The sequence below is a fragment of the Gekko japonicus genome, unplaced genomic scaffold (assembly GCF_001447785.1).
Source record: "Gekko japonicus isolate JY-2015 unplaced genomic scaffold, Gekko_japonicus_V1.1 scaffold1595, whole genome shotgun sequence".
Classification (NCBI taxonomy): Eukaryota; Metazoa; Chordata; class Lepidosauria; order Squamata; family Gekkonidae; genus Gekko; species Gekko japonicus.
The window spans coordinates 249,140-268,466 of record NW_015165866.1 but is presented as its reverse complement, the minus strand read 5'-3'; the positions used below and the strand labels follow the sequence as shown (position 1 = coordinate 268,466).

The window sequence follows — 19,327 nt, the reverse complement described above, 5'->3', positions numbered from 1 at the left end:
ATGGCAACACAGTCTCTCTGTCTCTCCTGTACATAGATTGTTGTACACCCACTACCTACAATATTGTCCATTGTTAGGAGGTTCTACCACTGTCTTGTGCCTCTGGCCCAGGCCCAGCCCCAGCCCCCCCCGGGAAATTGGAAAGTCTACGCCCCTGCAGGTAACATTTGGCAACCCTACTGAGACACCTTTCAGTAGTGAAGGGCGGGGTATAAATCCAATCTCTTCTTCTTCTTCTTCTCAATAAAGAAGAAGAGAACAAGGAGAGATTGGATTTATATCCCGCCCTTCACTACCCGAAGGAGTGTCAGAGCAGCTTACCATCTCCTTTCCCTTCCTCTCCCCACATCAGATACCCTGTGAGGGAGGTGGGGCTAAGGGAGCTCTTTCGAGAACCGCTCCTGAGAGAACAGGGAATGACCCAAGGTCACACCAGCTGCTGCATGTGGAAGAGTGGTGAATCAAACCCGGTTCTCTGGGGTTAGAGCCCATGCTCTTAACCACTGCACTACACAAGAGCACACAGGCCAGATCATCCGCTGATGGTTTCATGGTCTCTCCTTTAATGGTTCAAAGCAATCCGATCATTGGTGTTAGGTTTCCGTTGGTGTATTGTTCTGCTGGCTTGCAAGCCTGTCGTCTTGAGGGCAAAATGGATGGATGGATCTCAGGGCTAATAAACAAAGGGAGGCTCCAAGACTTAGAAACAGCATCTGTGCCCCTCTGCAAGGATGCTCAAGCAATTCACAGCCCATGCCCCTCGTGTGTGCTCCTATCAGAGGTCTAAATGGGGGAGGGCAGGGGAGTGATAAATGCCTGTTGGTTCCTTATGGAGCAAGGCCCTTCCAAAGGGTTGCCAACCTCCCGGTGTGGCCTTGAGATTTCCCAACTTTACACGTACAGAGATCAGTTCCACTGGAGAAAATGGCTGCTTTGGAGGGGTGGATTCTATGACATCCCCTGCTGAGTCCCCTCCCCTCCCCCAAACTCCACCTTGGCTTTCTTCTCCCCTGGCTGCCAGCTTGCCAATGCAAAAACACAATTACAAAAACACATAGAGGGGGACGGGGACAGAAGGCATTGTGACGTGTAGCTTTCGAGTGAGAACCAAGTCTCATGATTGAGGTTTATAAGATTATGCATGGGAAAGAGCAGGGAGAGAAAGAGGTACTTTTCTCCCTTTCTCACAATACAAGAACTCGTGGGCACTCCATGAAACTGCAGAGCGGTCGGGTTAGAACGGATAAAAGGAAGTATTTCTTCACCCAAAGAGTGATTCACACATGGAATTCACTGCCACAGGAAGTGGTGGTGGCTACAAGCATGGAAGGCTTCAAAAGGGAATTAGATAGGCATGTGGAGCAGAGGTCCATCAGTGGCTATTAGCCACAAGGTATAGATAGGGACTCTGGGGCAAGTGATGCTCTGTCTTCTTGGTGCTTGGGGGAGGGTCAACAGTGGGAGGGCTTCTAATGTCCTGGCCCCACTGGTGGACCTCCTGATGGCACCTGGTATTTCTGGCCACTGTGTGACACAGAGTGTTGGACTGGATGGGCCTTTGGCCTGATCCAACATTGGCATATCTTATGTTCTTATGTTCAAGTCGCTGCAAACTAGTAACCAGAAGGAAGGTGGGATTTTCCCAGTGGAGTAGTGGTTGCAGTATCAAGTGATTAGAGGAGGGGAAGGAGAGGAAAGGAAAGGAGGGAGTGAAGGATGACCGAGGCCAGTCTCAAGTTGAACTGTGGCGCCACTAGAAGACTTATGATGGCAACAGAAGGTTAGGAGGACAGAATAACAGATCAGAAAATCTGGCAAGAACCAAAGCTGTGTTCCTTGGGAGGAAAGCGATGGCAAACCTAAACAGCATAATAAAACGTAGAGATATCGCCCTGCCAAGAAAAGTCCGTAGGGTCAAAGCGATGGTATTCCCAGTAGTACTGTATGGCTGCGAGAGTTGGACCATAAGGAAGGCCGAGCGCCGAAGAATAGATGCTTTCGAACTATGGTGCTGGAGAAGACTCTTGAGAGTCCCTTGGAGTGCAAGGAGGTTGAACCGGTCAATCCTAAAGGCAGGGCTATTTTTGGGCAGGAACGCACAGGAACGGAGTTCCGGCTGGCTCCTGAGTTGACCACGCCCAGCAGGAACTCATTAGCATAATAGGCCACACCCAACAGCAGAAACTCATTTGGATTGGCTACATTAGGGGTGTGTGGCCTAACATGCAAAGGAGTTCCTGCTACAAAAAAAGGCCCTGGGTTTTGACAACAAACAAGATAAACAGAATAAGAAGCAAAAGGTGGGTGTGGCTGGATGACCACACTTCTGGTAACATGGGGGTGTGGCCTAATATGCTAATGGGCTGCTGTCAGGAGTGTGGCCTAATATGCTAATGAGTTTCTGCTGTTGGGTGTCGCCTATTATGCTAATGAGTTCCTGCTGGGCTTTTTCTACAAAAGAAGCCCTGCCTAAAGGAAATCAACCCTGACTGTTCCCTGGAAGGCCATATGCTGAAGCTGAAGCTCAAATGCTTTGGCCCCCAAATGAGACGGGAGGCCTTACTGGAGAAGACCCTGATGCTGGGAAAGACTGAAGGTAACCGAAGAAGGGGACAGCAAAGGATGAGATGGCCAGACAGTGTTATCGATGCGAGGAACATGAAGTTGAGCAGACTCCAGAGGATGATGGAAGACAGGAGGGCCTGGCGTGGTGTGGTCCATGGGGTTGCGAAGAGTCGGACTGGACTGTACGGCTGAACAACAAGAACAACAAAGCTGTGCATTCCCTGATCCGGATGGCCCAGGCTAGCTTGATCTCACCAGATCTTGAAAGCTAAGCAGGGTCGGCCCTGGTCAGAATTTGAATGGGAGACGGCAAAGAAGCCCAGGGTCACTATGAAGAGGTGGGCAACGGCAAACCACCTCTGTTCATCCCTTGCCTAGAAAACCCTACAGAGTTCCCATAAGTCGGCTGTGACTTGAAAGCGATTCCCACCACTACAAACTAAGTATACACACCATGAAAAACAATGAAAATGGCAATCGATATAAACAAGTGAACTCCATATATATCGACCATCAAGTGTCCTTGCTGTGATTTGAAACTGGAAGTGACGGTGGTCGTCAGCTGACTTATCTTCCATTCGGCGCTTCCACAAGGCTCACAAGCACGACTCCGACAGGCCAGCTATAATGCCTGTTTCACAGGGGCTTCTTTGTGGGAAATGGTGCTAATGAATAAAACATCTGAGAGCCAAAAGCATCATTAAACATCGTATATGGAGTTCATTCTGTTGAATGAATGAATGAATGTGACTGTATCAGCAGTTTATAAAGTAAAGGCAAAGGTTTCCCTTGCTTGAAAGCCAGTCGAATCTGACTCTAGGGTTGCGGTGCTCATCTCCGTTTCCAAGCCGAAGAGCCAGCGCTGTCTGAAGATGTTTCCGTGGTCATGTGGCCGGCATGACTAGATGCCAAGGCGCACAGAACGCTGTTACCTTCCCACCGAAGCGGTACCTATTTATCTACTTGCAATTTCTTGCTTTTGAACTGCTAGGCTGGCAGGAGCTGGGGCCAGAGACGGGAGCTCACTCCGTCACGCGGCACTCAGGTCTCGAACTGCCGAACTGCACACCTTCCAGTCTGTAGCTCAGCGTCTTAACCTCCGAGCCACCGCGGCCCGTATCAGAAGTTTATAAGGGGCACTAAAAGACTGTTGAATTTTTGATACCTAGAAACTGAGATATCTGTTGCATGACATACATTTAGTTGTTTATGTACATTGCAATTTTCGTTATCTTTCACGGTGTGTATACTTAGTTTGACACCCTATCCTGTGGTCTCTCTACTTTTGTAACCTCCGGGTGGTGGCTGGGGATCTCCTGGGATTACAACTGATCTCCAGGATCCACCCCCCAAATCTCCAGATATTTCCCAACCCAGAGCTGGCAAGCCTGCCACCAAGGCTGCGCATCTCCCTTCGAGAGAGAAACAGTGCCATGCCAAAGCCAATTTAATCTGCAAGGGCAAGGCAGACCGAGAAGGGGAAAGTTAAAACAGGAAGCACTGAGGCCAACTAGGGCCATAAAGGCGGCGTATATTTTTCCCTTGTAAAGTATCATCTTGGCCTGGGTAAAGGTGACGCTTTTGCTTCCTGGACGTTAAACAGGACCGAAAATTCCTTACCCCGAATACGTCCACGACGAGGTGTTCGTTGCACGAAAAGATGGTGATTTCGAAAATGGTCATGATCAGCATCTGGAGAGGGCTCGTTTTCCCCAAGACAGCCCCGAAAGAAATCAGGACTGTTGCCGTGCTGAAGTCTGCATTGATAATACTTCCGGTTCGAAGTGGCAGGAGGGGAGGAAAAAAACCAAAGATCAAAATCCAGTTTTCGTGTATGTCCCAGGTATAAGGTTGCTGCTTCTGGGTTCTGAAATACCTGGAGATTTGTGGGTGGAGCCTGGGAGGGTGGGGTTTAGGGAAGGGAGGGATTGCGGTAGGGTAGAATGCCATAGGGTCCACCTCCATAGAATCATAGAGTTGGAAGGGTCTTCCGGGGTCATCTAGTCCAACCCCCAGCACAAGACAAGAAATCCAAAATACCTCACCCTCCACACCCGCAGTGACCCCTGCTCCACGCCCAGAAGATGACGAAAAACCTCCAGGATCCCCGGGCAAACTGGCCTGGAGAACAATTGCTTCCTGGCCCCCAAAGTGGCAATCAGCATTTCCCTGGGCGTGTAAGAAAGGGCCACGAGGACTAAGCACTGATGCAGCCCTTCCCTACCCTCCCTTCTCGTGATCTGCCTGAGTCCACAGAATCAGCGTTGCTGTCAGATGGCCATCTAGCCTCTGCTTGAAAACCTCCAAAGAAGGAGAGCCCACCAATGTTCCGTCTAAGCTATGCAGTCTTGTGAGCAAAAATTCTACTTTGTGAGCTACTGGCATTGAAGTTGTGAGCGAGCAATATGGGTAGTGCATAAATTAGTTGGCTCTGGAGCCCTCCTTCCTGAGCTAAGACAAAAAACTGTGAGCCAGAGGCTAAAAAACTGTGAGCTAGCTCACACTAACTCAGCTTAGAGGGAACAATGGAGCCCACCACCTCCCAAGGAAGCCTGTTCCACTGGGGAACCACTCTGACTGTCAGGACGTTCTTCCTCATGTTGACCTGTAAAACCCTTCTGATTTAATTTCAACCCGTTGGTTCTTCGAGAGCAGCCATTCTCTCCAGGAGAAGTGGAACAAATGTTTTAAATAAATAATAAGCCATTTATGTAGTCCGGGGATCAGTTGCCATTCCAGGGGATCTCCAGCCCCCACCTGGAGATCGACTACCCTACCTGGGTCCCCCCCCCCCCGGAATTATAGCTCATTTCCACACTGCAAAGATCATTTCCCCTGGAGAAAATGGGTGCTTTGAAGGGTGGACTACCCCACTGAGGTCCCTATTTTCTCCAGCCTCCTCCCCCAAATCTCCAGGAGTTTCCCAAACTGGATCTGGCAACACTACCCCCCCCATCCTCTGCTGGTGGCCAGGAGACCTGGCAACCCTCAACAGGGGGCTTCTGGGGGCTGATCCTGCACCACTTGACGTGACGAGTGTTTGTCACAAGGGCTACTCTTACCCAGGTCTGTAACCAGGATTTTGTGGCGTGTGGGGCAAATTTACCACCCCCAGGTGGGGCTGAAGTTCTCAGGGCAGAAAGAAAAGCCATTGAGCCAACAGAAAGCTGTTCCCAGGATAGATCTCTGGACTGCAAGCTGCCAGCCACTTTGGATGACAATTCTCAGCTGCTGCAAGTTAATCACTTCCGCCAGCCTAAGCAACAGTTCTGGTAACAAGCCAGCAGGTGGGAATGATGACCTCTATAGTCAAGAAAGCTAACACTTAGGCAGAAAAACTCCCTTAAAGGAGGCCGGTTTCATGACACTGAGTTAGAAAGGATCCTAGAGGTCACCTACTCCAACCCCCAGCTCAATGTGTGAATTAGTCACCTACAGCACCCCACTCTGCTTAAAAGAGCCCACCCTTTTTAAAAAAATGTTTAAAATGATTGAAAAAAGCATTTACAGGAGAAATTCTTGTGGGGCTCTGCCTGTAAGAAAGGGGGTGGAGCCCCCAAAGCCCCCCATAGCTACGGTCGTGCTCTTACCTTTTAATGCCAAGATGGATTGTGTTTGCTCTCATATGCCAAAATCCCTGCATTAGGGCGCCCCACTGGAGACCCAAGGCCGCGATGAGCATGTTGATACCAACACTGCTGAAGCCATATTTCTTCAGGAAGGTCATCAAGAACCCAAAGCCGATGAATATCATCACGTGAACATCCTGGAAGACTGTGGGCAGAAAAGTCAGACATCACCTTGAGCTTACGACTCGAAGAAGCTGTTAGAACGGATAAAAGGAAGTACTTCTTCACCCAAAGAGTGATTAACACATGGAATTCACTGCCACAGGAAGTGGTGGCGGCTACAAGCATGGACGGCTTCAAAAGGGAATTAGATAAGCATATGGAGCAGGGGTCCATCAGTAGCTATTAGCCACAAGGTATAGATAGGGGCTCTGTCTTCTTGGTGCTTGGGGGGGGGGTCAACAGTGGGAGGGCTTCTAATGTCCTGGCCCACTGGTGGACCTCCTGATGGCACTGGTATTTCTGGCCACTGTGTGACACAGAATGTTGGACTGGATGGGCCTTTGGCCTGATCCAACATTGGCGTCTCTTATGTTCTTATGTTCTCATGATCCACCTGCTGCCCGCAATCTCCCATGAAGGACCCCAGTGCTTTTTCACAGAACAAATCCTAAAGAGAGATGACCAACCACTTCTGTAATGAACTGTCTATTGTAAAACACAGAAGAACAACTGCATGATCAGGACAGTGAAATAGGTCTCTTTTGGGGCAGACACTGGAATATAACCTATAAAAGGCACCTTTAAAATATATCATTTGCGGGTGTCTTGAAAATCCTAGCTATGCCCCAAAGACCTCTGGTGAAAGGGTGGAGGTTACCCTCCTGCTGTAGGGTTTTTCCGTACAGCACCCAGTATCGGAGGCAACCCTGTCCAGCTTTCTTTTCCAGGTATTGAAGAAGACACAAGAAGAATATAATAGAATATGATATAGAGGAAGTTGTATGGTGGTATTATAAGCGGGTAATATAAGGAAATAAGAAAAAGATGAGGGTATAAAGATTGGGATTAAGTTATAAACAGGCGATATGTCACCTCAATGGTTGTTTTTTGTTTGTTTGTTTAGTTTCAAAAGGAGTATAATATATTTGGAAAGAAATATCTGTATGAAATTGTAATATATACTCAATAAAAAAAGAATTAAAAAAAAAAGAAAATCCTAGCTACTTGTTACATTAAACAAGCAAACGGGACAAAACGCGACAGCCGGATCCTGTCCTATCTATGGCTGTTGTCTTAGGTCCTCCTTACACATTACACAATAGCCACATGTTTTCCATCAGCTCCTGTGTCTTCTTTGGTGGAGAGAACAGAGGAGTCACATTACACTCATACCGTGGCTGTCAAAAGCAGGGAGGTTATCTTTCCTATTTTTTCCCCCCCACACTGATAAGGAAACTGCTTGCCAAGCCACAGCCAAAAGACAAATACACTGAAATACCTCAGGCAAGATGGGTTTTTAGCAGCGAATGTAGGGACATAGAGAGATACAGAGATCACATACAGATACATTTAAAAAAAAATGATGTTTTTTTTAATGGAAGATGATATTTTGAGACCAATACATAAGATCTTTGGCAGACAAGTAAGGTCACAGTCCTGGATAGCCCAGGCAAGCCCAATCTTGTCCGATGTTGGAAGCTAAGCAGATCTTTTAGATGATAAAGGACTTTTAAAAACAAAGGAAGAATTAAGAAGGCAAGGGGTCAGTCTGGATTGGTGAACAAGGGTCCGAATAGAATCCAGATATGCTAAAGATCGAAAAGTTGGTTTCTATGCTGAACAAAGTGCATTTGAGAAGTTGTTATGTACATCCAATCAGGGCTTTTTTTGTAGAAAAAGCCCAGCAGGAACTCATTAGCATAATAGGCCACACCCAACAGCAGGAACTCATTAGCATATTAGGCCACACCCTGACAGCACAGCTCATTTGCATATTAGGCCACACCCCATGTTACCAGAAGTGTGGTCATCCAGCCACACCCACCTATTGCTTCTTATTCTCTTTACCTTGTTTGTTGTCAAAACCCAGGGCTTTTTGCATGTTAGGCCACACACCCCTAATTGTAGCCAATCCGAATGAGTTTCTGCTGTTGGGTGTGGCCTATTATGCTAATGAGTTCCTGCTGGGCGTGGCCAACTCGGGAGCCAGCCGGAACTCCGTTCCTGTGCGTTCCTGCCCAAAAATAGCCCTGCATCCAATGATTAGTTGATCAAGAAAACGGATGTATTAATGCAAATGAAAATGGAAGAGGAAATGGTTAAAGATTGTATGGTGAAATGGATGCAAAATCTAGGCTATAATATTGATAGTGGAGTAAACTATGGAGAGTGAATGTGAAAATAACTCAATCAGTGGCATTTAAAAAGAATCCGTATAAGATGTTTTATAGAGGGTACCTAACCGGTGCTTAAATACTTATGCTGAATGTTTTAATATGGGATTTTGTAGTTTTAACTGGTTTTAAAATGGTATCGGATTTTGTGTTGTTGTAAACCGCCCTGAGTATTTGGATGGGAGACCTCCAAAGAATACCAGGGTCAGGAGGCAGAGACAGGCTACCAAGCCCCCTGTCTGAACATCCTCCATGCCCCAGCAGGAGTCGCCAGAGGTCGCCATGACTTCCAGGCACGGGTGTCTGTACGGGCATGTACACGACAGCTTATACCCAGAATTCTTTGTTCTAATGGTTTTGTTCTGTCTCACTCCTCTGTTCCAGTTTGGTGCAGTGGTTAGGAGCGCAGACTCCAATCTGGGAGAACCGGGTTTCGTTCCCCACTCCTCCACATGCAGCTGCTGGTGTGACCTTGGGTCAGTCACAAGTTCTCTCGGAGATGTTCTCTCAAGAGCAGTTTCTGTCAGAGCTCTCTCAGCCCCCACCTGCCTCACAGGGCGTCTGTTGTGGGGAGGGGAAGGGAAAGGAGATTGTAAACCGCTCTGAGACTCCAAGTGAAGGGTGGGGTATGAATCCAATCTCCTCCTCTTCCTCCTCCTCTTCCTCCTCCTCTTCCTCCTCCTCTTCCTCCTCCTCCTCCTCTTCCTCTTCCTCTTCCTTTTCCTCTTCCTCTTCTTCTTCTTCCAGTGTATTTTTTTTTTTAAATTGTCCCTGTGTCAGAATTCCAAAGGTTGGCCTTCGCATTCCAAAAGACTGGGGACCCCTGGTCTAGCAGGAAAAGGAAGAACGTCTTCCACTGGAGGAAGGCTTAGAGGGGCAGAGGAACCTTTCATATTTAGCAGAGCAAAATGGTAGGAAACTGTCCATTGCTTCTTACGGGACAGGGAACCAGCCGTGCCGTTATTTTAAATGAATGCAGCAGTGGCACTGTCTCTGAGTTCCTGTACAACGAGCGCAGGCTCTGGGTGAAGATTCTATTCATGCTGCAGTCTAATTGCTGCCGTTCAAATTAGCGCAAGGGAGGATTGGCCTTCTGCCGATCGTCAGCTGTTTCCCACACAAAACCTCAACCAAGAACTAGATTTGCATTTTTCCTTACAGGATTCTTTTTAGAAGACTTACAACTAGGGTTGTCAACCTCCAGATGGTGCCTGGAGATCTCCTGGAATTATAAGTGATCTCCAGGTGACAGGTCAGTTCACACAGAGAAAATGGCCTCTTTGGAGGGTAGACTCCAGGGCTATTTTGGGGGCAGAAACGCACAGGAACGAAGTTCCGGCTGGCTTCAGAGTTGGCCACGCCCACTACAGCCAAAACCTCTGAATGCGTGGCTCCATAGGGAAGGGGTGCCCAGGCAAGCCAAGGTTGTTTAAACTGCCTTCCCTTCCCTCCACGGGCCGTCTTGCCCGGGGTCCCCGCCGCCACGGGGTGCCCGGGCAAGCCAAGGGAAGGCATGGAGGTGTGGCCTAATATGCTAATGAGCTGCACTGTCAGGAGTGTGGTCTAATATGCTAATGAGTTTCTGCTGTTGAGTGTGGCCTCTTATGCTAATGAGTTCCTGCTGGGTTTTTTCCTACAAAAAAGCCCTGGTAGACTCTATGGGCATTCCCCTCCTCAAATCCCGCCCTCCTCCGGTTCCACCTCCCCAAATCTTCAGGAATTTCCCAAGCCAAAGTTGGCCAACCCTAAGTATTGGAGAAGAAACGAGGTACCTTCCAGAGAAGAAGTTTTTAATAAAATGCCTGAGACTGCCGAGATGGATAAACTAGCTTTAATCCTGAAAGGACAAATAGAACGGATTTTAGGATAGCCAGTTTGTTTGGTCGATTAATTATGATGACTTTTATGATGGATTTTAATGGTATTTTATGCATTCTGTAAGCCGCCCGGAGCCTGCCGTGGTGGGAAGGGCGGAGTATAAATTGAATAAAATAAATAAATGTAGTCAGTGTGCATAAGAAAAGAGGTGAAAGAAAGGGCTTCCCTGGGGAGTGTTGGGGGGGATTTCTGTTTTAGATTATTGGCAACAACAACAACAAAAAGACACAGAGAACATGCAGGTTCTTAAAAACTAACATTCACAGGCCAGATCTAAAGTGCTAGGTTAGATAAACCCTAGGGTTGCCAGCTTCCAGGTGGGGCCTGGAGATCTCCTAGAATTTCCTAGAATTACAACTGATCTCCAGACGATGGAGATGGGTTCCCCTGGAGCTACAGTTGCCAACTCCTGCTTGGGAACTGCCTGGCAATTTTGGGAGTGGAGCTGGGGGGGGGTGGAGGGAGAGACGGACCTTAGTGGGGTATAATGCCATGACGTTTCTCCAAGGGACCTGATCCTTGTAGCCTGGAGGTCACTTGTAATTCCTGGGGATCTCCAGGCCCCATCTGGAGGTTGGCAGCTTTAGAGAACATAAGAACATAAGAGACGCCAATGTTGGATCAGGCCAAAGGCCCATCCAGTCCAACACTCTGTATCACACAGTGGCCAGGAATACCAGTGCCATCAGGAGGTCCACCAGTGGGGCCAGGACATTAGAAGCCCTCCCACTGTTGACCCCCCCCCCAAGCACCAAGAAGACAGAGCATCACTTGCCCCAGAGTCCCTAGCTATACCTTGTGGCTAATAGCCACTGATGGACCTCTGCTCCATATGCTTATCTAATTCCCTTTTGAAGCCGTCCATGCTTGTAGCCGCCACCACTTCCTGTGGCAGTGAATTCCAAGTGTTAATCACTCTTTGGGTGAAGAAGTACTTCCTTTTATCCATCCTAACCCGACCGCTCAGCAATTTCATGGAGTGCCCATGAGTTCTTGTATTGTGAGAAAGGGAGAAAAGTACCTCTTTCTCAACCTGCTCTTTCCCGTGCATAATCTTATAAACCTCAATCATGTCACCCCTCAGTCGCCGTTTCTCCACGCTAAAGAGCCCCAAGCACGTTAACCTTTTCTCATAGGGTGGGCTCCACGGTATTGTACCCCGCTGAGATCCCTCCCTCCCCAAGCCAACCCTAAAGCCCTGTTTAATTGCTTCCCATAGGATGGATGATGGGCTAAAGTCGCAAAAACGCTTGGAGGCTGATGCTTATTCAGAGTGGAGGCTGCTGACTGTGCAGTTTCCATGGGGGGGGGGAGGCGGACTGAACCTCATGCCACCAAGTTATAAATGCGCTCATTGTTCCTTCTTGTCTCTTCAATTTCATTCTGGCAGATAAAACCTCCTGGGAACAGCCAGGAAGGGACCACGGGCGTTCAAAGCAACATATGAGAATCCTCTGCCTTGCCTCTCTGACGTCTGACCCGTGCCGTGCTACGCTTAAGGGTGCCAACCTCCAGGTGGAGCCTGGAGACCCCCCGGAATTCCAACTGGTTTCCAGACAATTTTGAGATCAGTTCCCCTGGAGAAAACAGTCACTTTGGAGCGCAGTCTCTATGGCATCAGACTCCACTGAGGTCCCTCCCCAAACCCCACCTCCAATATCTCCAGGAATTTCCAAACCGAAACCAGAGATGGCCAAGTCTAGCTACAATTTGGAACACATACTTTGGCAAACGGTATGGAAACCGGAAAACAAAGTCTGAGTCCATAGAAGCAGTAATAAAACTTCGTGCCATCCTCCAGGCGGGGGCTGGAGTTCTCCTGGAATCCCAAGTGAGCTCCAGGCCTTAGAGATCAGCTCCCCTGGAGAAAATAGCCGTTTCAGAGGGCAGACTCCATGGTATACCATAGAGTCTTGGAGAAACAGAAGTTCCCCCCTCCCCCCCCCAAGATAGTACCCCAAACCTCCAGGAATTTCTAAAGCCAGGAGAAAATAGCCGTTTCAGAGGGCAGACTCCATGGTATACCATAGAGTCTCGGAGAAACAGAAGTCCCCCCCTCACCCCCCCAAGATAGTACCCCAAACCTCCAGGAATTTCTAAAGCCAGGAGAAAATAGCCGTTTCAGAGGGCAGACTCCATGGTATACCATAGAGTCTCAGAGAAACAGAAGTCCCCCCTCCCCCCCCCAAGATGGTACCCCAAACCTCCAGGAATTTCTAAAGCCAGGAGAAAATAGCCGTTTCAGAGGGCAGACTCCATGGTATACCATAGAGTCTCGGAGAAACAGAAGTCCCCCCCTCACCCCCCCAAGATAGTACCCCAAACCTCCAGGAATTTCTAAAGCCAGAGTTGGCGTCCATACTTCTAACAGTTTCTTCTGACAAATTCATTTCACACGCCCAGATCTTCCCAACATAATGCAGACCAACACTGAACTTCCCCCCCCCCATGTATCTGAAGAAGTGTGCACCCACACGGAAGTTTATACCCAGGATTAAACTTTGTTGGTCTTAAAGGTAGGGACGTCAGCCTCCAGGTGGGACCTGGGGATCCCCCGGAATCACAGTTCGTCGCCAGACTACAGAGATCGGTTCCCCTGGAGAAAACGGATGCTTTGGAGGGTGGACTCTGTGGCATGGTGCCCCACTGAGGTCCCTGTCCTCCCCAGGCTCCATCCCCAAATCTCCAGGAGTCTCCCAGCCTGGATCTGGCAACCCAACTCCCTCATCTCCCACCGGTGGCCAGAGGGAACCTGGAAACCCTCCAAGGTGCCACTGGACTCAAAAACAGTCATACACTGCCAGCTTACAAAGCACAAAATACACGTCGAGAGAGAGAGAGGGAGACAGACGGTACAATCTCCAGATGAACCAGCAACTGTACACAGTTCCAACAGAAACCTGTCGTCTTTTTAACCCACCAGGAAGAACACTCACATGGGTATAAGTGCTGATCAGCCACCCGGCTCGTTTCCTCCGGAGTGTATCTGACAAACACCCCGAATAAAACCACAATGACAATTTCCAAAAAGACAGCCGCCGCAGGCAACTTGATCCGCATGTTGGTAGAGGAGGCAGTGTTCATATTGGGCTTCTTTGACACAGGCTGGCACGGAGTGATAATCGGAGGCCGGCTTGCTCTCGGCCTTCATCTGGGGTTGCGCTCAGATGATTATAATGACATGGCAAAAATCCATCCTTTCCCGAGTGTTTAACTCACTGGAGGAGGAGCCTAACTTTACAAATGGGTTCCTTTTTGGATACGTTTCCATCTTTGGATACATGAAGGGATTAAACTCGGTGATTCAGCTTCTCCCGGTTTTATAGCACTGCTGACTACTTGTCCCCACCCCAACACCTTATAAAATAAGGCAACAGTTTCAGCCTTTATGGAATGCAAAAAAGCAGCAATTAAAATAGGTTATATTCTATAGTGCATGGCTCCAGCAGACCCTGCGCAGGAGTTAAGCATAGCATTATACCCCCAGCCGTCTGCTTTCAACAGAGATCACGAAACCGAAAACCTTTTGTCTAGTAAGAAGCAGTGCAAACAGCATCTAAACCCAGGAGGCCGTTTTAGTATTTCAGCCTGACAGAATATGACCCCAAGAATAAAAATGGACTTGGGGTCAGTGTTCCCTCTAAGCTGAGTTAGTGTGAGCTAGCTCACAGTTTTTTAGCCTGCAGCTCACAGATTTTTGTCTGAGCTCAAGAACGATGGCTCCAGAGCAAATTGATTTATGCAGGAGCCAAATCGCTTGCTCACGACTTTAAGGTCAGGAGCTCACAAAGTGGAATGTTTGCTCATAAGACTCCATGGCTTAGAGGGAACATCGCTTGCTCACGACTTTAAGGTCAGGAGCTCACAAAGTGGAATGTTTGCTCACGAGACTCCACAGCTTAGAGGGAACATCGCTTGCTCACAACTTTAAGGTCAGGAGCTCACAAAGTGGAATTTTTGCTCACAAGACTCCACGGCTTAGAGGGAACATCGCTTGCTCACAACTTTAAGGTCAGGAGCTCACAAAGTGGAATTTTTGCTCACAAGACTCCACGGCTTAGCAGGAACATTGCTTGCTCACAACTTTAAGGTCAGGAGCTCACAAAGTGGAATTTTTGCTCACAAGACTCCACGGCTTAGAGGGAACATCGCTTGCTCACAACTTTAAGGTCAGGAGCTCACAAAGTGGAATTTTTGCTCACAAGACTCCACGGCTTAGAGGGAACATCGCTTGCTCACAACTTTAAGGTCAGTAGGGAAATAGGTATACATTCTATAAAATGTGCCTTATGTAAATTGGGATTTATATGAAGGGAAACCATTCTCCTGCTATTTGGAAGTCATTTCCATAGTGATAGATCAAGATGGGCAGCCGTATTAAGACTAATAATACGTCTGCTGCAGCAGAAAAGAGCAAGAGTCCAGGAGCATTAGCTGTTGTAGATTTTCCGGGCTGTATGGCCATGGTCTTGGCATTGTAGGACCTGACGTTTCGCCAGTAGCTGTGACTGGCATCCTCAGAGGTATAACACAGAAAGATGGAGTGCTCCATACAACCTAACCATACAACCCGGAAAATCTACAACAGCTAATGCACTCCGGCCGTGAACGCCTTCAACAGCATATAGTCCAGGTGCAACTTGAAGATGAACAAAATATGTGGCAGGGGAGGAGCTTTCGGGAGCCACTGCCCAGTTCCTCAGATATAGCTAGAATGTGATAGATCAAGATGGGTGGCTACCAATGTTCCCTCTAAGCTGTGGAATCTTGTGAGCAGAAATCCTACTTTGTGAGCTACTGGCATTAAAGCTGTGAGCGAGCGATGTGGCTGCTGCATAAATTAGTTTGCTCTGGAGCCATCCTTCCTGAGCTAAGACAAAAATCTGTGAGCTGGAGGCTAAAAAACTGTGAGGTAGCTCACACTAACTCAGCTTAGAGGGAACACTGGACTGGCTACATTAGTCTGTCTGTAGCAGTAGAAAAGAGCCAGAGTCCAGCGGCACCTTAAAGACTAACAAAATTTGTGGCAGGGGAGGAGCTTTCGTGAGTCACCGCCCACTTCTTCAGATCAGGCTTCCCAAGTACTTACTGTGATTTGGCGGGGGACACATACGTCTTCCCAGGACCATTCCCGCGGGGACAACAGACGCGCCGCACCCTGCCGTCGCCAGGAAGTGACGCTGGGTGACGCTCTGACAATGGGGCTGGAAACTCGATGGTAGCCCCATTGCCAGAGCGTCGCCCGGCATCACTTCCTGGCGAAGGCATGGTGCATTACAGGGTGGAATGTTCCGGCCGGGGAGCACGTGTCCCCCTCCGGATCACAGTAAGTACTTGGGAACCCTACTTCAGAGACAGCTAGACTGTGATAGATCAAGATGGGTCACCATGTTGGTCTGTCTGTAGCTGGAGAAAAGAACAAGAGTCCAGGAGCACCTTAAACACTAACAAAATAAGTGGCAGGGTGTGAGCTTTCGTGAGACAATGCTCCCTTCTTCGGATACTGCTAGAACGGGCTATATTAAAGCCCATTCTGGCTGAATCTGAAGACACGCACAGTGACTGGCGAAAGTTCATACCCTGCCACATATTTCCATAGTGGGTTTTTTTCATGATAATAGATTGGATCCTAAGTGGCCAGTCTCCAGGTTATGGCTGGAGAACTCCTGGAGTTACCACTAGTCTTCAGGGTGTGAGGCAAAGCACCCTAATTTCCCTCAAGGGTTAATGGGATTATTAGAGGACCTAGTCCGGCTCGCTGGTATTTGTGTTTTGGGCTTTCCTGCAGACACCATCCTTATCTCTTTCAAGGCTGGACTCAAGAATGTGGCAATGGGTTAATAGTGAGAACCTGCGCTCAGCTGTATAACTAGATGGGAGGGGGGAATTAGGACCAGATGTTGACATCTTCTGGAAAGTTCCATCAAGAGAGGTTCCTGATTGGATCCAAGAGACCTCCTGGTACCAGAGGGCAAAAGGCTATAATAAAGGTATAGGCCAGACTGGGAAGCCATGCTAACTTTACGCTCATGCCATGCTAGTATGCTTTAATATGTTAGACTTCTTCATGATGGACTGCAAGGCATAGAATGTTTTTATGCTGCCGCTTAGATTTTATGCTGCAAGATTAGCCGTCTAATACCAGGCATTCTGTGTATTCGATAGAACAGTTGGCGTCTTTATTTTCTCTGTTGCTCAGCTATAGAGATTGTACTCTAGAGTGAAACCTTTTTTTAATGCTTTAATAAACCTTTATATATTTTAAGGGTCTGCTTTATTTGTGTGCATTTAACCGCTGCGGTGGCTCAAGTGGTTAAGACGCTGAACTGCAGGCTGTGGAAGGTCAGTAGTTCAGCAGTTCGAGACCCGGGTGCCGCATGATGGAGTGAGCTCCCGTCTCTGGTTCCAGCTCCTGCCAACCTAGCAGTTGGAAAGCAAGAAATTGCAAGTAGATAAATAGGCACCACCTCAGTGGGAAGGTAACAGCGTTCCGTGCGCCTTGGTGTTTAGTCATGCCGGCCACATGACCACGGAAACGTCTTCGGACAGCGCTGGCTCTTCGGCTTGGAAACGGAGATGAGCACCGCAACCCTAGAGTCGTATTTGACTGGCTTTCGAACAAGGGAAACCTTTACCTTTAACCGCAAGGACCCACAGGGCTGGGTACCGCTCAAGGGACAAGGAGGGAGCAATAACCCAGGAGGACCAAGGCTTGGATTTCTGATATCAGGTTACGGAGGTCAGTTCCTGTGGAGAAAATGGCTGCCTTGGAAGGTGGACTCGAGGCATTATACCCAATGAGGTCCCTCCTGTCCCCAAATCCCGCCCTCCCCAGATTCTAACCCAATCTCTGGGTATTTCCCAGCCCTGAGCTGGCCAACCCTATCCTAAGGATTCTTCCTCAGGTTGCCAACCTCTAGGTGAGACCTGGAATCCTCCTGGAATTAGAAGAAGAAGAAGAAGAAGAAGAAGAAGAAGAAGAAAGGAGGAGGAGGAGGAGGAGGAGGAGGAGGAGATTGGATTTATACCCCGCCCTTCACTTGGAGTCTCAGAGTGGCTTACAAACTCCTTTCCCTTCCCCTCCCCACAACAGACACCCTGTGAGGTGGGGTGGGGCTGAGAGAGCTCTGACACAAACTGCTCTTTTTCAAGGACAGCTGTGCCAGAGCTGGTGACTGACCCAAGGTCACATCAGCAGGTGCAAGTGGAGGAGTGGGGAATCAAACCCGGTTCTCCCAGATTAGAGTCCGCACACTTAACCACTGCACCAAACGGGCTCTCCAGATGACAAAGGATTAGTTCCCCTGGAGGAAACGGCCGTTGCAGAGGGCAAAGTCAATGGAAGCACATCCCAACTCAGCAGGGCTGGTTCCAGGTTTCAGTGGGCCCTTGGCAGAGGGCTCTTAGGGCGCCCTCCCCTTCCCCATCAGGACCCCTGTTCATGCTAGGGGTGCCAGACCCCCCCCCCAGTTTGGGCAGGAGTCCCCCGGTTTTGTATGCTCTTCTCTACCCCCCCCCCACAGTTACCCTCCCAAACAGGCAAGAAGCCAGAAATAAAGATGACGTCTCTACGTGACCGAGAAGTGATGTAGGCACGTCAGTGATGGGGGGGTCATGCTCTTTTGGGGCAAAAACGACGGTAAAGCTAATTCTACCATAGAGTTTTTCCCCCAAAACCAGAGCGTCACTCCCTGAGGTCCCCAATGTGCCTACGTCAGTTCCGGGTCACGTAGGCACGTCGCATTTATTTTCAGCATTGCTCCCCACTCCCGGTAAGCTTACCCCCAGTCCCCCGCCGGCAGGTCCGAGGGACCTGGCAACCCTCGCTCAAGCCCTTCTTCCTTCCCATCCAACTGCACGCCTCTCACCTGCCTGTAGGTCCTTACCTGTAGGTCCTGCCTGTCGGTCTTTACCCAGCCCACTCGCAAGGCCTCCCACGGCCCACCTGCAGCTCTTCTTTTCCTGGTGGGAACGGCAGGGATTGTAGTTGGAATGAGGCATTGCCAGCAATAGAGTGGGGGAAGTATATCAGTAGCTTTCCATGGGGTCGCGAAGAGTCGGACTCGACTGGGCGACTGAACAACAAATATGTAGGAACTCTCGGTCTGGGGCAAGTGATGCTCTGTCTTCTTGTTGCTTGGGGGGGCAACAGTGGGAGGGGCTTCTAGTGTCCTGGTCCCACTGCTGGACCCCCTGGTGGCACCTGGTGTTTTTGGCCACTGTGTGACACAGAGTGTTGGACTGGATGGGCCTTTGGCCTGATCCAACGTTGGCTTCTCTTATGTTCTTATGAATTGGATAAACATATGGTGCAGAGGCCCATCAGTGGCTATTAGCTTCAAGATTTAATAGACAGGAACTCTCAGTATGGGGCAAGTGATGCTCTGTATTCTTGGTGCCTGGGGGGGGCAACAGTGGGAGGGCTTCAGGTGTCCTGGCCCCACTGCTAGACCTCCTGATGGCACCTGGTATTTTTGGCCACTGTGTGACACAGAGTGTTGGACTGGATGGGCCATTGGCCTGATCCAACATTGGCGTCTCTTATGTTCTTGAGGTTGGCAGTCCTGGGCCCAGCCAGAAACCCTGGGCCCTGGCTGCTGCCCCATCTCAGGGCATGTTGGTGCCAGTCCTGCTGCTGAACTCTCTTCCCTCCCCAAACTCCCGCTTTCCAGGGTTCCCCCCCCTCCCATCTCCAGGAATTTCCAGCCCAGAGCTGGCAGCCCGATTACTTCCACTAGGGCAAGGAGCACTTTTGCTAGCACTAGATTTCCCCCTAACCCCTGCAGGTACCCCATGCTGTTCTCATGCGGACCTGATTACCTCCCCCCACACACACACACACAAAACCCTGCATTTGGGGAGGATGCAGCATGCTTCAGCAAGAAGGAAGGGTAGGCAAACGACAGGAGGAGGGGGAGG

The 19,327-nt window shown here is 49.2% G+C and overlaps 1 protein-coding gene across 1 annotated transcript in view; it reads right to left on the bottom strand.

Moving 5' to 3' along the window:
• The window catches only part of RHAG (Rh-associated glycoprotein), a 41,704-nt gene extending 28,194 nt beyond the window's left edge, over nt 1–13,510 (bottom strand). Inside the window, exons 1-3 of the mRNA XM_015411244.1 lie at nt 13,345–13,510; nt 6,156–6,339; nt 4,186–4,336 (exon numbers count right to left, since the gene is read on the bottom strand). Coding sequence (XP_015266730.1) covers nt 4,186–4,336; nt 6,156–6,339; nt 13,345–13,492 — 483 coding nt within the window. The 5' untranslated portion in view covers nt 13,493–13,510. The remainder of the gene's footprint in view (nt 1–4,185; nt 4,337–6,155; nt 6,340–13,344) is intronic.
• Nucleotides 13,511–19,327: the final 5,817 nt, after the last annotated feature.